The sequence below is a fragment of the Ambystoma mexicanum genome, chromosome 11 (assembly GCF_040938575.1).
Source record: "Ambystoma mexicanum isolate Mex_15411 chromosome 11, UKY_AmexF1_1, whole genome shotgun sequence".
NCBI lineage: Eukaryota > Metazoa > Chordata > Amphibia > Caudata > Ambystomatidae > Ambystoma > Ambystoma mexicanum.
The window spans coordinates 19010428-19026151 of NC_090934.1; the positions used below are offsets into that span (position 1 = coordinate 19010428).

The following is a 15724-nucleotide window of genomic DNA, read 5'->3' on the forward strand; positions in this document are numbered from 1 at the left end:
CCACCCCCACAAATATATACAGCAAAATGTGTTTAAAAAAAGCAACAGAATCTCCTAGGACCAAATGTTGAGCATTCTACAAGCCGGTGGAACGGAGCCCCTGGGGTACATGGGTAGGTTTAACGCAATCCATATGGGGTTACATGGAGAGAGGTGAATGGATAGGAATACTGGAAGTCCAGTGCTTCTGAGCGGTGTTAGAATAGGGGGGTTTTCAGTGTTTTCTCTGAATTACAACGGCTCAGTGGCAGTTTGCAATGCTAGTGGCCAAGAGCCACCTGTCTCGTCTTTTGCATCTTGCTTTGGGTACTTGTAGTAGGCGGCTGTTGCTGATCCTCTGTCTGGGGGGGAGGTATCCTGTACATCCTAGAGTGGCACCAGAGAGTTATGTAGGTCATCTCTGGTCCCAGAAGCCAGCGTTGGCTCCTCAGCTGGTGGAACACTAGAGGATGTTCCCACCCACTACATGGTGTACATTGCACAGTATGTGGATTTGGTCATCTTGCAGCCCTGTGAGGAGTCACAGTCTAGCCGCGAATGGAGTAGGGCTCCTACTAGCATTATGTAGGGTTTGAAATTGGTGGGAGCTGAGAACTATTTAGCTTCTGCTTCTAGTCTAGGAAAGCCTGGTTAGCTTGAAGGCAACAGCTACCAGGAGCTACGTTTGGCTCCCCATGCAAACTGGTGGCTTACAAACTTGCATTTCTGACATTGGAGTACTTGAAAATCCTTAGAAAGATGATTTAGGACACATCTAATGCACGTTGAAACACAGTGGAACATGCATAATGGGCAAAAGTTAAAGTAGCATCTCCTGGTAGCTTTTGATTCCCCAGCAGTAGCTCCTGCCTACAGGGTGAGGCCTGACAGCCAGGAGCTGCTCATCAAATCTTAATTTGCAATTCTGATTATGCTATACCTTGCAACGAACAGGATTATTTTCTGCCATTTGAGCTTTAGGAATGAGGACTGGGAGTCACCGCTGAGACTTCTGTCTGAGGCCCACACACCCCACATGTTCCTCATCTCTCAGGGGAAATCCTCATGAGAATGTGGGTGGCTATTTTATCCCTGCAGAGTTTGGATACGATAATTAGTGCTTCTGTTTTGGAGCCCTTTAATAAGAGGCTGCTTCCAGTCATCCATCTTTGAACTGTCTGAAACCCCCCTGATTTCAGCTGAGAACCGGTCATCCGTGCGGGTTAAAGTGTGTGTGTATCATCAGTGTGCATGTGCCATTGAAGGTCGTGGATGCAGAGAGCAATACCACCAGTGGTCTCCTGTATTTATTAAAGATAGGAGTCACGTTAAATCCCTGTGGTATGCCACGTGACTGTAAAATGGCATAGTGGCAATCATGTGGTTTTATTCTTACCACCTTCAACAGCTAACTAAACTCTGGAGATGCCATAGCGTGATCGGTTGAACTAGTTTTGTAAAGCACATGCACAAACGAAGACCATTACTGACAGTGAAGGGCGCTGTAAAGTGAAGGTTATTGTTGCAAGAGCTGCACCTTACGTAGTTTCCGGAAACACATATGGTACTGGTGTTCATGAGTAGAATGTGCCACAAGGTGGTCACCTGGACTGGGAAAGTGCCACCACCTGCATGTTTTTCCTGGTAAAGTGTGATTTTTTTATCTGTAAGAAAGGACCTGCTCTACCATTGTGGACAGCAACCAAATGCTTCTTCCTGGTGTGTAATAGATTAAAGTGTTCCTCAAAAATTGAGAGGCTACTCAGAAAGCTCTGTGGTGAAAACAAGTGTGAGAGACTCTTCAGACCCCTCTTCCCCCAGCATCTTTCCCATGGCCCCCGTCATCAGGGCATTGGTCCCCTCATGTAAAGCGCTCTGTTATGCATCTGTGTTGTTGTATGCCTCTGTAAAGCAATTCGTTGCTTCTCGAAGCTAGGTCTCCACGCTCAATAAATAGAATAATAATGATGAGGGCGGGCCCCTTACCTGAACCTGCTGCTTCTGCGCACCCAGCATGTTGGGCTCGATGGAGAGGGGCCCCAGCACACCCATCATCAGTTCCTTCTCAGTCAGCCACGGGCGCAGCTGGGTTTGGGCAGCCTGGAACGTGGTCAGCCGGCTTGCCGACTCCTCCAGCTCCTGCTGCCGGGAAGTTGCCACCTGGTGTGCTTTGGTCCACCTGGATTCTGCATGCAGAGAGGGGGAATACACCAACGTTCACCACATCATGTTAGTACTTGAATAAAACATATATGAACATGTACAGCCTCAAATAAACCCAATGCCAATTCATAGCAAACATCTGGTTAAAGTTATGAACCAAAGTTAAAATATGAAGTATTTAGTTGGGTAACACTGAAGATGTTCTAATAATAAAATAACCGGTTTTTCACTGTTCGACTGGTATAATTATATTACTTTAAAGTTGCACTATTAAATGGATCACCAGGAGTCATCACAGCGCAGAGATTCTAGTCCTTCCATTGACTGCCATTTTACACTTTACAGGTGCAAAATGCAAATCTAGCACATATTCCATCGTCCAAAAATGCTTTTAGAGACCAACTATTTCTCCTCATGTTTTGATGGTTAGGTCTACAAAAAGGTGGAAAAGGAGAGCATACTGCAATCATGGGCCAAGTGTCCAGATTAATTTGGGATTAGTTCTGGGCAGTTTATTGCGTATCGCCATTAGATATAACCATCGCTCTCAACCATTTGTGTCGACAAGACGGGTGAATTCACCTGATTTTGTTTTTGGCGGGTGAGACGGCCATTGGAATGAATGGGCGTGCAGGAGGCTTGGCGGGTGACTCAGCCTTTTACAAGGCGGGTGACACCCGCCAAAAGCGTGTGAGTTGAGAGCTATGTATAACACAAAGTGTGTGAACGGCTATTGTATCGGGACACTTTGTCCTTTTAATTTAGAAATGCACGAGAAAGGTTTGCATTGCATTTACACAAAGTTGAAACAATAATTGCGGTTGCAAACAGTACTCGGGCATTTCATTCCCAGGGTGGCCTTTGCTGCCATGCCACACTCAGTGGCGTCACCAGGAATCAAATTTAGGAGGGGCACAGATGGGGCCAAAGACAAAAGTAGGGGGGAACGTGGTCACTGCTCGTCTTAGATAGTGAGGGCACAAGGGGGGGCACCCCCCCCCCCCAGCGACGCCACTGGCCACACTCCAGTATAGGCCCCATGTACTTTCATACTATAGGTTTTTATACATGTCAATGTAATGTAGCATGTGCAAGCACCCACGTTTCGGTGGCCAGTAAAAAGAGTGTGTAAAGTTTCTTTGGCATTTGCGATATATGAAGAGGGGAGGCAAGGGGGATATGGGGCCCTGGGCACACAAACATAACTAGGGTATTAACCGAAAACCAAGCGGCGGCTTAGACCCGAGAAGACTGAGGATCGGTGCTTAAGAAGGGTATACTCATTAAAAATAAAAAACATTGCCAACACAACATTTCCAACATAAAGAAAGGGTGGCAGTGCGGCTCGAGCCGAGTCTGGCTGAAGGCGAGATCTCGCGGGAAGTGCCCGGAATCACGCGAGATCTGCGAGTCTCGCGGGATTGCCACGGCCCAGCTGATTGGCGCGGTAAATGAGCCGCGCATGCGCACTCGCACCTCGCCGCGTGCCGGGCAGCCGGAGCGGGGGCGGAGCTTCCAGGAGTGCTGCCCCAGCAGCAGTGACCCCCCCCCACCCCCCACCGAGAACAATGCAAGGCTAGTGGCTCGAGGACACTATAGCCAGAGTGTCGAGTTCATGAAAAGCACTGAGATGCCCTCAGGCCCGGCCCTGGGCAGCAAAAGATGGGTGGGCCCCGAATGTGCATACACAGTGACATCACAGAATGAGTCTTTAGTGCAGAGAGGCATCATGGGAAGTTAAATGATTGCAAGATCAGGAGTGAGGTGGTTTTTTTGAAGTAGCAGACAGTGTGAGCTGAATACCTTGTACAGACTTCTAGTTTTGGCAGATAAGGCTTAGTGTGACCAAAGGATTTGCCCGGGAGCACACACTTTGGTTATGTGGAGAAGCCGGGATTGGAGAGCAGTCTGCAATTCAGGAACTTGAACACATCTCTTCTCAGATGCAATTGGTAAAAATACAGTTTGCAAAAATCTTGGCAGCATTGCAAAAAATACGGCGATAGTGTTTTGCTAACAAACTGATGTTTTTGCAGAAGTTTCACGATTCGTTTTATTATTAACTACATTTATCCAGTAGTGCTCACTACAAAATGAGAAGGTAGCCTCATTTATGTACCCTCTGAGCCTTGTTTGGAGGGGTGAGCAGGCCAAAACTGTTTGCCAGTGTAGAATAGCAGAGGATCCTATATCAAAAAGTTGCAAAGGCAACTGAGCAGGTTAGGAGACTGTTGCTGAGATTTTATACATTTAGACCTTCATGTAAATCATATGTCTTCCTTTGTATTCCTGCAGCAACATGTGATGTAAAATGTGTTTTTATTTGATTAAATCAATTTCTCGATGTGTTCGCTGTGTTTAACATAGTAAAGTCTCAAGGTGTAGTTTATATTGTTGCCGACACATGTTTCGACCGTACAGGTCTTTATCAAGGCTGGTGGGTGTCTGTCGTCGATTGGATTGGGGTTGGAGCGAAGATAGTTAGCTTGGGAGCCCAACAGTGTCCTGGGTTGTTGGGTGAGCGGCGGTTTAAAACACAGGCTGTGTTCGTCTGTCTCAGTTACCCGTCAGATCGGAGTATTCCGATCCGACAGGTAACTGAGACAGTCGAACACCGCCTGATCACAGGTACTAACCTTGATGACTACCATAGCTGGGGCAATGATGTACTGCGGAAGGTTAACAGCTACAGTGTTTTATTTTGTTGTTTGTTCGCGTCTGGTGACTCGTGAGAACGAGTCTTCAGCGGATCTGCCATGCAGTGGGAGGTGGGGGAAGTGTGGGCCGCTGTGAGCGCGGTCAAGTGGGGGGTCACTCTGCAGCATTCAGTGGCTCTGCCTTTTGTTCAATATGCACATTTCTAGCAAGATGGGGATGGCTAAATACAAGATGGCGTCTATGCTCTGCCATATTACATGGTGGTGCAGCCCCACGTGTCGGACTGCAGCCACCCTGCCGACGAGTCATAGGTCTTAACCAGGGTGGGACATGTAGGGGGAAGGAGGTCATATTGACCTACCCTTCCCTACATTTCCCCTTTCATTACTTAAGTAACAAATAGTTTAGCTCCCCCAGTCGTTCACTCTCTTTCTCAGCCAACACTCCTCCTTCCCAGGCTGGCGTTCCTTTTATTGGCATCCAGGCTCTGCACACCCCTCACAGGCTTTCCCCCCTTCTGGAATACTCATCTGGGGTGCAAGTCATATATATACATCCCATATCTCCCTCCAGGTCCACCCATACCTCCGTATACTACTCTAGCTCATGGGGCTCCTTTATTGTGGTATGATATAGCCTGTCCACTATGTCCCCATCATAATATTTGGGCACCATTCTATACTTGGATTCTGAAACCTCTCCAGTTTGTACATGTGCTTCCTGTGGCGCCCGTGCCCTTCCTCCGGCGTTGCCCATTGACACCATCATCATTGCTCCATTAGGGACTGCATTTGCGCAGCATCGAAGACCCAACTGGCGCACACAAAAAATCAACAGTAAAAACACGATGAGGGGCATTAGTAATTTCACAGCGAGCCCCATTCAGGAAGGTACCCAGGAAAAAAGGTTGTCGAACCACGTGCTTGGGTCAGTGCCACCTTCTGTCTTCATTCGGTCCCCCAGGTTGCGGACTGCGGCGATGACGTGTGATAGTGTCCCGTTATCAGCATCTTCAGAAGGTACAAAAGTGCAACAGGCACTTCCGATTTTTTGGCAAACACCTCCGTCCATCGCTGTCAACAGGTCTAGGACATACCTGTTTTGCATTATCATTAGTCTCAGTGCCCTTAGTTCCACCTTGATCACGTTAAACCCTTCTTCGGTGTCATTGGCCAATTGAATCAGCTCCCACCGTGTGATTTGAAGCCATTTTGCATTTGCTCGGGCCTGAATGCTTGGAATGAGGGAGGCAAAGAAGCTTTCTTCTGAGCTGAATAACCTGTACCTGTCTGGGATCTGGGCCAAGAGTTCTGAGGAGGCCTTTGAGATATAGTTTGATAACCTCCGTTTTTTGGACATGATTTTGTCGGCGGTTCTTTCTGATAGGGCATAAAGTGGTGGCTCTTCAGTGGGTGAGGCGTTGGTTGTAACTTGAGTCATTTTCCGGCCCCCCTGGCCGAGGTGGCTCTCCGGTATTACCATTAAGGCTGAGTGCAGTGTCGCCAGGGAACACGTGCCCCTCCATGATGGTGGGAGGTGCATGTACGCCCGCTTGCCACAGACCCAGTAAGTGTCCATCATGGCTGCTGTTCCTTTCTTCATGTCTGGGATCATTAGGCTCTTGCTGCAGTTCGTGTTTCTTCCCATGTCGATTTTCCCTTCTCCTAGGAAGCAAAGTTCACTTGAGATTTCTTTCTGTAGTTTCAATGCTTTTTCTATAGCGCTCACCCAGGTCAATTTTGCCACATGTTCTGACCACACCGCGGCACACGTCTTTGCAATCCATTGTAGTTTTTCGGTTGGCAGCCCTCGGAGTGCTTCAGCTTTGCACGTTACCACATCATCTTTCCATTTGTTTTCTGAAAATAGTGTTCCTTTTATTACTAAAAATGGTTCTTTTAAGCATACCACTCCCTTTGGTCTTGAGTAGCACGTTTTTTCGTTCTGCAGCATTTCAAAAGGTACCGTGTGCGCCTGGAAGGTGTTCTTAATTCTGCACAGAGTGAGATGGAGGAGACACTGGGTGTCTGCAAGAGGCAATTCTTGCGGCATTAAGACTTTAGGTGTGCCTGAGGCATGGGGGATCGGGGAGCACACGTAGCAACTTTCATTTGTTGTTTGTTTGGCTGTTGAGCTCATGTCTGCATACCATTTGTTCGACTGGTGTGGGTGCCTGGGATCCTCTATCGTGTCAAGCCCCAGGCCATAGTATTCGTTATATCTCTTTCTACCCGTTTCCCTCTTCTTCCTGTTGTTAAGGAATGTTTTAGCATGTCTGGCTGCGTGCAACAGGGACTCCCTCTCCCCGGCCCCCTTCTTCTCCCATTCCTCATACAGAGTAATGAACTTGTTAGCCATTTCAATATTTTCTTTCATTCTCTATGTGGTGTAGTCTTTTTCTCGGGGAGGACTGATTGTCGTTGTGGGCGGGGTAGCAGTGGTGCCATATAACCATAATATAACAGATGGGTGTCGATCGTTTAGTTCATGTACACTAAAATTTGTGGTGTGGCTTTGGGGCTTCAAATGGATGGTCGGCTTTTTGTCGGTATCGTTCTGACGTTTGGCCTCGTCTGGATGTGGGCCATACCCCCATACCAGCTGAAAGCCATCCCATATTAGACAGTCAACGCACATTCGTATGACTATGTTCGTAAGTAAAAAAACATTTCTACTCCTAATGTCCCTATTGATAATCGTTGCAGGCTGCCTGTTCGTTGCCATAGTTACTCCTATATGTTTAAACATAGAAAAGGGTGCATTAAGCATACAGTGTAATTATTTTTTGCATTTTCCACTCTTCAATAACTTTTTAGAGAGTACGAGAGAGAGAGATCATTTTATGCTTATTCACACGCTGTCATAAACATTATAATATAGTTGTCAGTTCAATACATTTCGCATGCTCTTCTTTTCACATTTCTTGTATTCATGCACATTTACCCCGTCTAGGCCCTCTGCACCTTCTGCTGACCCCACGCTGTCATAGGCTTTTCGGACGTCTGTTAAATGTATCCAATATCTCAGGCCCTTCACTTTCACCGCTGTGGGTGTGCAAAACACCACCTCGTATGGGCCATGAAATCTTGGAGCATTCCACGTGCGCACGAAGCTCCTGACGTATAGCATTTCCCCTGGTACCAGCTGACCTGTTGGGCTTTCTTTCTCTGGAGTGTGCGTTTCATTCTCCCCATCACTTACCAATGGTGGTGCAAGTTGTCTTGCTATCATTCGTGCTGCCTTAGTAAGTTTGGTGAGGTAGTCATTAAATTCTTCTCCTAGTACAGTTGCACTTCTGTGTGCATCTGAATGTCTACGGAGGGGTGAGTGTGCTGTGTGCATTCGTCTCCCTGTCACGACCTTGTGGGGCGACAAATGGTGGTCCTTGCTTGGCTGATTCCTCAGCTCAAAAAGGACCAAGGGGAGGCAGTGCACCCAATTTTTCTTAAGCGTGAAACATAGTTTTGAGAGTCTGCCTTTTAGTAATCCGTTGATCTTTTCTACCATCCCGTTACTTTGTGGGTGATAAATCGAGCACAATTTATGCTTTATCCCTAGCAATGATGTCACTTCTTTAAAGAGATTGTTCACAAAATGTGTGCCGTTGTCAGAGGGGATTACGTCGCAAATTCCCCAGCGGGGGAATACTTCCCGCACGAGAAATTTTGCAGCGCATTTTGCATCTGGGCGGGCGCAGGGACCTGCCTCTACCCATCGTGAAAAGGGGCAATCAACCACTATCATGTACCTCGCTCCGTTACATCTCTTACCCATATCCGCATAATCGATATGCAGTTCTCTGAAAGGTCCTATTGGCTTTGGTATCGTTCCCCTTAGAGTCCTCAAAGTCATGCCGGCGTTGTATATTTGACACGTTGTGCATTCCATTGTTAGCTTGGAGAGTTGTTCCTGTAATCCTGGAATAAACCAGTTTTCTTGTATCTCTGCTGCAATGTGCTGCCTTGCGTTGTGTGCTGGGAAGTGTAGCTGCTGGAATGCTACTTCTAATAGCTTAGTTGGCATCACTACTTTACCTGTGTTGTTTTGCCATCATAATAAATAAGTTGCCGACTGGCTGCATCCTTTTTTAGTCCACAACTCTTTTTCGTCCTCCGGTGCCTCCTCCTGTAACTCCAGTATTTGAGACACTGGCATGGCATTGTACCCGTCTGGGACACTTTCCTCCGTTTCTCTTCATATTAAATACTCACCTGTCTTTTCTTTTCTCAAATATGACGCCTCCTTGGCAGCTGCGTCTGCTGCCGCGTTTCCCAAAGAGACAAAGTCAGTGTTATTCGTATGGGCCTGGCATTTCACTATTGCTACCATTGTGGGTTCTTTTAATGCTTCTATGAGTTCCCTTAACAAGTCCGCATGTTGTACGGGTGAGCCATCTGCCCTGTTGAACCCCCTTCTTCCCCACCTGGCAAGCCCTCCGTGTACTGTCGTGGCCATATATGCTGAAACCGTGTAAATCGTTAGCGCGCATCCTTTTGCTGCTCGTAATGCTTCAATTAATGCTACCAGTTCTGCTGCTTGTGCTGAGAAATGAGCCGGCAGTCGCCGCTGTATCATGACCTCGTACTCACCTTCTTCCATTCGCACGACTGCCACCCCCACGTGTTTTTCTCCAGTTTCTGAATTTATGGAAGCTGACCCGTCTATGAAAAATACCTCTCCTTCCGTCAGTGCATTCTCGCTTACCACAGTTGTGCCATTGTCCTCTCCCTGATATGTTGCGCAATCATGAGCCTGGATATCCTCTACAGTGCATGGCCCTGAGATGGATCTTGCAGGGTTAACCACCTTGCATCTTACCACATGTATGTTAGCGCTTGACAGTATGACCTCATTTGCGGTGGCTCTCTGTGTGGTTTATGTGCTTTTTGATCGCTCGAGTATGGCGAACAATGAATGTTCTACATACAGTGTCAGTGAGCATCCCATTACTATGGTAGCGCTTTTCTCAATTGCGAGCGCGGCGGCTGCGAGAGCCTGTTCGCATGTAAAATGTCCTTGCATTACAGCGTCTAGTGTCCCACTGTAGTATGCCAAAGGCTTATGATCTAGTGATGTTTTCTGTGTTAGGACTGCGGTCATGAGTGCCCCCTTGCAGTGCGAGAATAGGTAGAACTCGGGTTCGTAATCTGGGGTCGCGAGTACTGATGCGCTTGAAATGAGCTCTTTAAGTGATGTGAATGCATAGCATGTCTCTGAGACCCACTGTATTTCTTTTTTCCTTTTGTGCCTCTTTGAGTGACTGGAGCAGTGGGCGTGTGTATGCAGCATAGTCTAATATCCAGGCCCGACAATAGTTGCAAATCCCTAGGAATTTTTGCATGTCTTTCACGGTCTTTGGTCTTCCTACGGCCGAGATAGCCGCTACTCTGTCTGGGATTATTTGTTTGCCATCTTTTGATATAAATTGCCCTAGGTACAGCACTTCACGTTGACAGTATTGTAACTTTTCTTTGTCTACTTTGTACCCCTTTTGCGATAGCTTTTGCGATAGCAATGTTAAAAAAAATGATTATTATTATTAAAAGGGCTATGTTGTCTTTTCTACACTCTTCCTCGTTTTTGCTGCAGGTTAATAAATCGTCCACATACTGTATTATTGTGCTGTCTGCAGTCATGTTTCCAAGATCTTCATGCAATATTCTATTGAATATGCTAGGGCTTTCGCAATAACCCTGGGGCAATCTGCAGTGTTTGTACCTCGTCCTCCCTAGGGTGAATGCTGTCAGATATCTGCACTCTTCTGCGAGTGGTATTGAGAAAAATGCGTTTTTTAAATCCACTACAGTGAAGTGAGATGCGTCTTTTGGTATGCTGCATACAATCGATGCCGATTTGGGACCAAAGGTAACTCTTTCTGGATGACGTCATTTAGTGGGTGTAAGTCCTGGATCATCCTCCAGGCCCCTCCTTTCGCTTTTTTGATTGGGTAAATACATGTGTTGCACGGGGAGTTCGAGGGTATTTTATCCCCTGTGTGAGTAGAGCATTTATTGTTACTTTTATACCTTCCTCTGCTTCCCAGGACAGGGGGTATTGTTTGACCCGGGGCAGAATTGCTCCAGGCTTGAGATTGATTTTTACAGGTGTGACCCCGTGTAGTAGCCTTACGTCATGGGGACCCGTCGTCCACAATTGCCAGGGCACTGACTGCATGTCATCATTAAAGAATGAAGGTGGGGTGCCTACCACTGCCATCAGCTGTATTGGCACCTGTCTTTGCTGTATCATTATTTCACAAAGGATGGCTATTTCCATGATTATTTCTCCGTCACTCTCTGAATCTGTGAAAAGCTCCTCATCTGACAGATCTTGGAGTGCAACGTCAGCGTTTATGCATAAAACTGTGCGCCACTCGCAGCCGTGCATATCCATTGCAATTACAACTATTTTTTTGGCTGTGATTTGTACGGCATGTATGTCCACTGACATCACTGTTCCAGGCACTATCTCGGGGCTGGCGATTGGGTGAAAGACAAATTCTGCTGTTACTCTCCATTCTAGCTTTTTCAACTCCGGGACCAGCCTAGCTAATGTTTTTAGCCCATGAATAAACATATCTGGGTCCACGGGTATGCCGCGCACCTCTGGGCACGTTGCTCTTGAATATATCACTAGCATGGCGCGCATAGAACACATCCTTGGGGTTGAGCACACAATCCCTCCCCTTTTTGTGAACGAGATAGTCATGTTCAACTTACTGAGGAGGTCCCTTCCCAGCAGGTTCACGGGTGATTGTTCATAATACAATAGGGGTGCCCTCACTGTTTTCCCCCCACTGTAACGTCCAAATCTTCTGTGTAAGGAACTTCGACCACTGCCCCAGAGAACCCCTGCGTCTCCAATTTACGATTAGATAGCAGAAACCGGCCCTCGCGTATACACGATTTTTCGGCTCCAGATGAATTGTCTGTTTCCTATCTCTGCTTCTATCAATGGTTCCTCGCTTGCATTGAAGGTTGTCGATAGGATTGGACACGCAAGTGCTCTCTGTGGGCTGTCCTATGCTGGATGCCTAGTTGTTCCCACTTGGCTGAAAACGTTACCTGAAACTACTGCTACTCCTCCATAGGGGACAGGCGCACCATTAGATGTTGTAGTAAATGGCTTGTTTTGTGTGTATGGTATGTGTTCACTGCTTTGTGGGTGTTGTTGAGTGTGGTGTGGTCTTTCCCTGTATTGCTCTTGCCCTCTGTGGTCTTGCTGTTCTCTTCTTCCGTCCCGGGGCAACCCGTATGGGCTCCCCGGATGGGGGTGCCCGTAATACTGATCATCTTGTTAACTCGGGTTAGGCCTGTTCCTGCATTCGCGTGAGAAACGTCCCCATCACCCACAATACCAGCAATTTCCTTGCCCACCTCTGGGTCCTGGTCCCCCATTTCCACCATTACCTCCATATCCCTGTCCACCCCCTCTTCGCCCTCTGTACCCACCTCTTCTGTTGCTGGAATGCCACGCTTGCCACTGCAGTCCTCCATACTCCTCCTGTACATTCCACAGTCTTTGCCCATTGTCTGCCCAGTTTGCAGCCATCCTCCCCTATATTGCTACTAATCCCCCCTCCTCCTCCTCTGTGTCTCTGTCGTGTGGGAGTGCGGCTACAGCTGCTGCGACCTTCACCAGTTTCATTTGTACTAACTTGGCTTCGTCTGCCAACCTCTTTTGCGCCATCTCCTTTTCTCGTTCTTTGATTCTTTTGCAATGGTGCACTATTATGCTCTGTATCTCTGGCCATCCTTTTGCTTCGATCCCTGCTATTTTGTCAAGCGCTTTTTGCACTTCTTTCGGGAGTCCTCTCTTTATTATGAAGTAAAATAACGAGGTTGATTGGTCATAAGGTGTACCCATTTCAGCTCTCCACATCTCCTGTACCCGAAAATTGTAATCCGTAACTTCTTCCCCATCATTCATAGTGCACTGCATTACTAACTGTAAATCTGGCGTGTCTGGGAATGTTTCCCTCAATGCGTCCCAAACGCGCGCGCTGTCAAGCTGATTGGCCCGAGAGGACCGCGTACCTGTAGTCTTGGTGGTTGGTCTCGCAGAGGTCGCCAGTCTGGAGTCCAGGAACTGATGAGATAGCGGCACGAGGAATCAGCCTCTCCACCACCCAAATGAGGAACTGGGTGAAGGATGGACCAACCCCCAATGTCACAAAGGCACTCTCCCAGGTAAGCGTGACAAGAGGATGTAGGCTCAGATGGAGGGAACCATAGTCCAGGTAGAGCTTGTTGTCCAGACCATGAATCTTCCAAGAACCTCAGTGCAGCGACAGTTGATAGATAGACCAGTGTAGCAGAAAGGTATTCGTAGTAGGCAAAGGAGCTTGGCTGGTGCAGATAGTTCCAATGGTACACAGGATGAGATTCGGAGTCAGGCAAGACAGGAAAGAGTGAGGACAGTTGGAACTAGTAGTCTGGCCAATTAGAGAACTGTAGGAACGTGCCCAAGATGGAACAGGGGGAATGCAGGCTAGTGTGGGATAAGTCCCCTCTACACAATGATGACTCAGGACAGAACTCCGGAATGGGCTGAGGGAAGACTGACCCAGGGCAAAACCTAGGTAGTAGCTGGAGGCTGGCTGGCCCAGGGCCGAACCCAGGTGAGGATTGAAGGCAGGCAGGCCCAGGACAGGACCCGGATAAGAACTGGAGTCAGGCTGGCCCAGGGCAGGCCACAGGTAAGGACTGGAGGCAGGCAGGCCCAGGACAGGCCACAGGTAAGGCTGGAGGCAAGCAGGTAGGCCCAGGACAGGCCACAGGTAAGGCTGGAGGCAGGTAGGCCCAGGACAGGCCACAGGTAAGGCTGGAGGCAGGTAGGCCCAGGACAGGCCACAGGTAAGGCTGGAGGCAGGTAGGCCCAGGACAGGCCACAGGGAAGGCTGGAGGCAGGTAGGCCCAGGACAGGCCACAGGTAAGGCTGGAGGCAGGTAGGCCCAGGACAGGCCACAGGTAAGGCTGGGCAGGAACAACGAGGAAAGCGAAGCAAACCGCGTTGAGACGCGGGCAGCTTTGACTAGCGGCCTCTTTTATGGGCCGCCGGCGCCCGAGAGGCCTGGAACGCAAACCGTTCCGTTTCCGGGCGCCGGCGAACCCAGAACGAGGCTTGGAAGGCAAGCCCCCACGGCGCATGCGCGGAACCGAGAGAGAGGACCTCCGCGCATGCGCCGAAGGCCGCCGGCCCTGTAATCCGTTGCTCCCCTCCCGGCGAGTCCCCAGACGCGAACGCGCGGGTAGACTCGCCAGGAGGAAATGGGAGCGGCAGACCCCAGTCTCCCGCGTGACATGACACGCGCGCGCACGGTATTGAAGGCAGCGCCATCATGTCTGTCACTATCCAACGTTATTCTTGGGAAACCTGCTTTTGTCCACACCCTGTCCGATTGGTCCCCCACTGCTGACACGAGTAAACTCTTTACATCTCCAATGGCCAGGGGCATCCCTGCAGTGTGTTTCTCAAAGGCGTATATCCATTTGCTATCTCCACCTGATAGCGGGGGCAGCAATTTCAATAATTTTGCTTTATCCATCTGTGCCCAAGGTATGTAATTCGGTCTCCCCGCCCCCCGATGTATTAGTGGGAGTTGCAGTCGTCCCTTACATCCTCTCCCAATACTCACCTTTGTTCCATTCTTTCCTACCATAGCTACCTTTCCCGTCCTGTTTCTTAACCTCCCTGTCCATTCTTGCTCTAGTGTCCTCCCCGGTGGTGTTTCCTCTAATTCCACTAAAATTCCACCTGCCGCTATTCCCAATCTCCCAGCTTCCTGCTCATCTTCATCTAGGTCACACCAAAGCTCTTCTCTCCCATCACCTTCCACTCCTTCCCCCCTTATACTTCCTCCTATATTCTTCACTCCTAGTTCTACTATCTGCGTGGGCTCCTCTTGTATTCTGAATAGTATCTCCCCTTTCTTCCATCCTTCCTCATTTGACTTATCTAAGGTTGTGACCGGGATAATCGTTCTGACCTTGTTGTACTTGGCTCACCTTGTTCGCATAGGCTTTGTATCCTTGACAACTCTTCCCTTGCTATTGAGAGTCTGGCGTCTAAATCTTCTGTCAATTTACATATGTTTACCGAGGGGGTACTCACCTGCCCATTTGATCGGGGGCATTCGTATGGCGGTGGCGCAGTTGGTCTTGCTGTGGATGTGGGGGTGCCCGTGGGCACATATGTGGGATCACTGTATCCTTCGGCGGGTGGGGGTTTGTTTAGAAGTGGGCACAATCGAGTCACCACTATAACTCCCTCTTTTCCCCCATCCTCCTTGCTACCCTCTGCTCGCGCTGATGGGGTAGCCATGAGGGCGGGTTGATCAAGTGTGGTGTCTATTTTCTTTGGTGGAGGTATTTCCTCGAATAATCGCCATAGATCTAGTATCTCTCTCCTATTATGAAATTGTTTCCCACTTGGATTTTAGGAATATACAGGTGGCTACTATATCCAGAACGCTTTTATCAAAGGACCCTCCTTGTGGCCAGACCTGTGGGAGACCCTCCCCCTTCAGTTCCGTTACCCATTGGTCATGGTACTTAGTTATTCTTTCTGCATGGCCTGGTAAACTCTTACAGATGTGCGCTAGGGGTGTCTCCGCTCCCATGCCTAAGTCGGTGTTACTCTGTTCTCCTGTACTAGTCTGTTCTGTCACTGTGTGTGTGTTACTGTGTACATGTGACTTCAACCCCTTTCACGTTATAATAAACTCACTTTGTTCAATGAAAAAGGTGCTGGTTTGTCAAATCTTACCAGGCCATACTTACAATGACCGTACCCCCCTAGAAAAGTGCTTAAAAACAGTGCAATTATATAGTGTCACGTAATTACAGAAGATCACAGCCATACAATGTGCACAACACACCACAGACATTCATCATACCTCAGCATCCACATATAGCATTTACCC

General features: G+C 48.4%; 1 protein-coding gene across 20 annotated transcripts in view; it reads right to left on the bottom strand.

Annotated features, from left to right (window-relative positions):
• Window positions 1-15724, bottom strand: part of MACF1 (microtubule actin crosslinking factor 1) — a 1825008-nt gene that overhangs the window by 796777 nt on the left and 1012507 nt on the right. For all 20 annotated transcript variants that reach the window (XM_069622429.1, XM_069622430.1, XM_069622431.1 and 17 more), the window contains one exon: window positions 1966-2165. In XM_069622429.1, the coding sequence (XP_069478530.1) occupies window positions 1966-2165 (200 nt within the window). The remainder of the gene's footprint in view (window positions 1-1965; window positions 2166-15724) is intronic.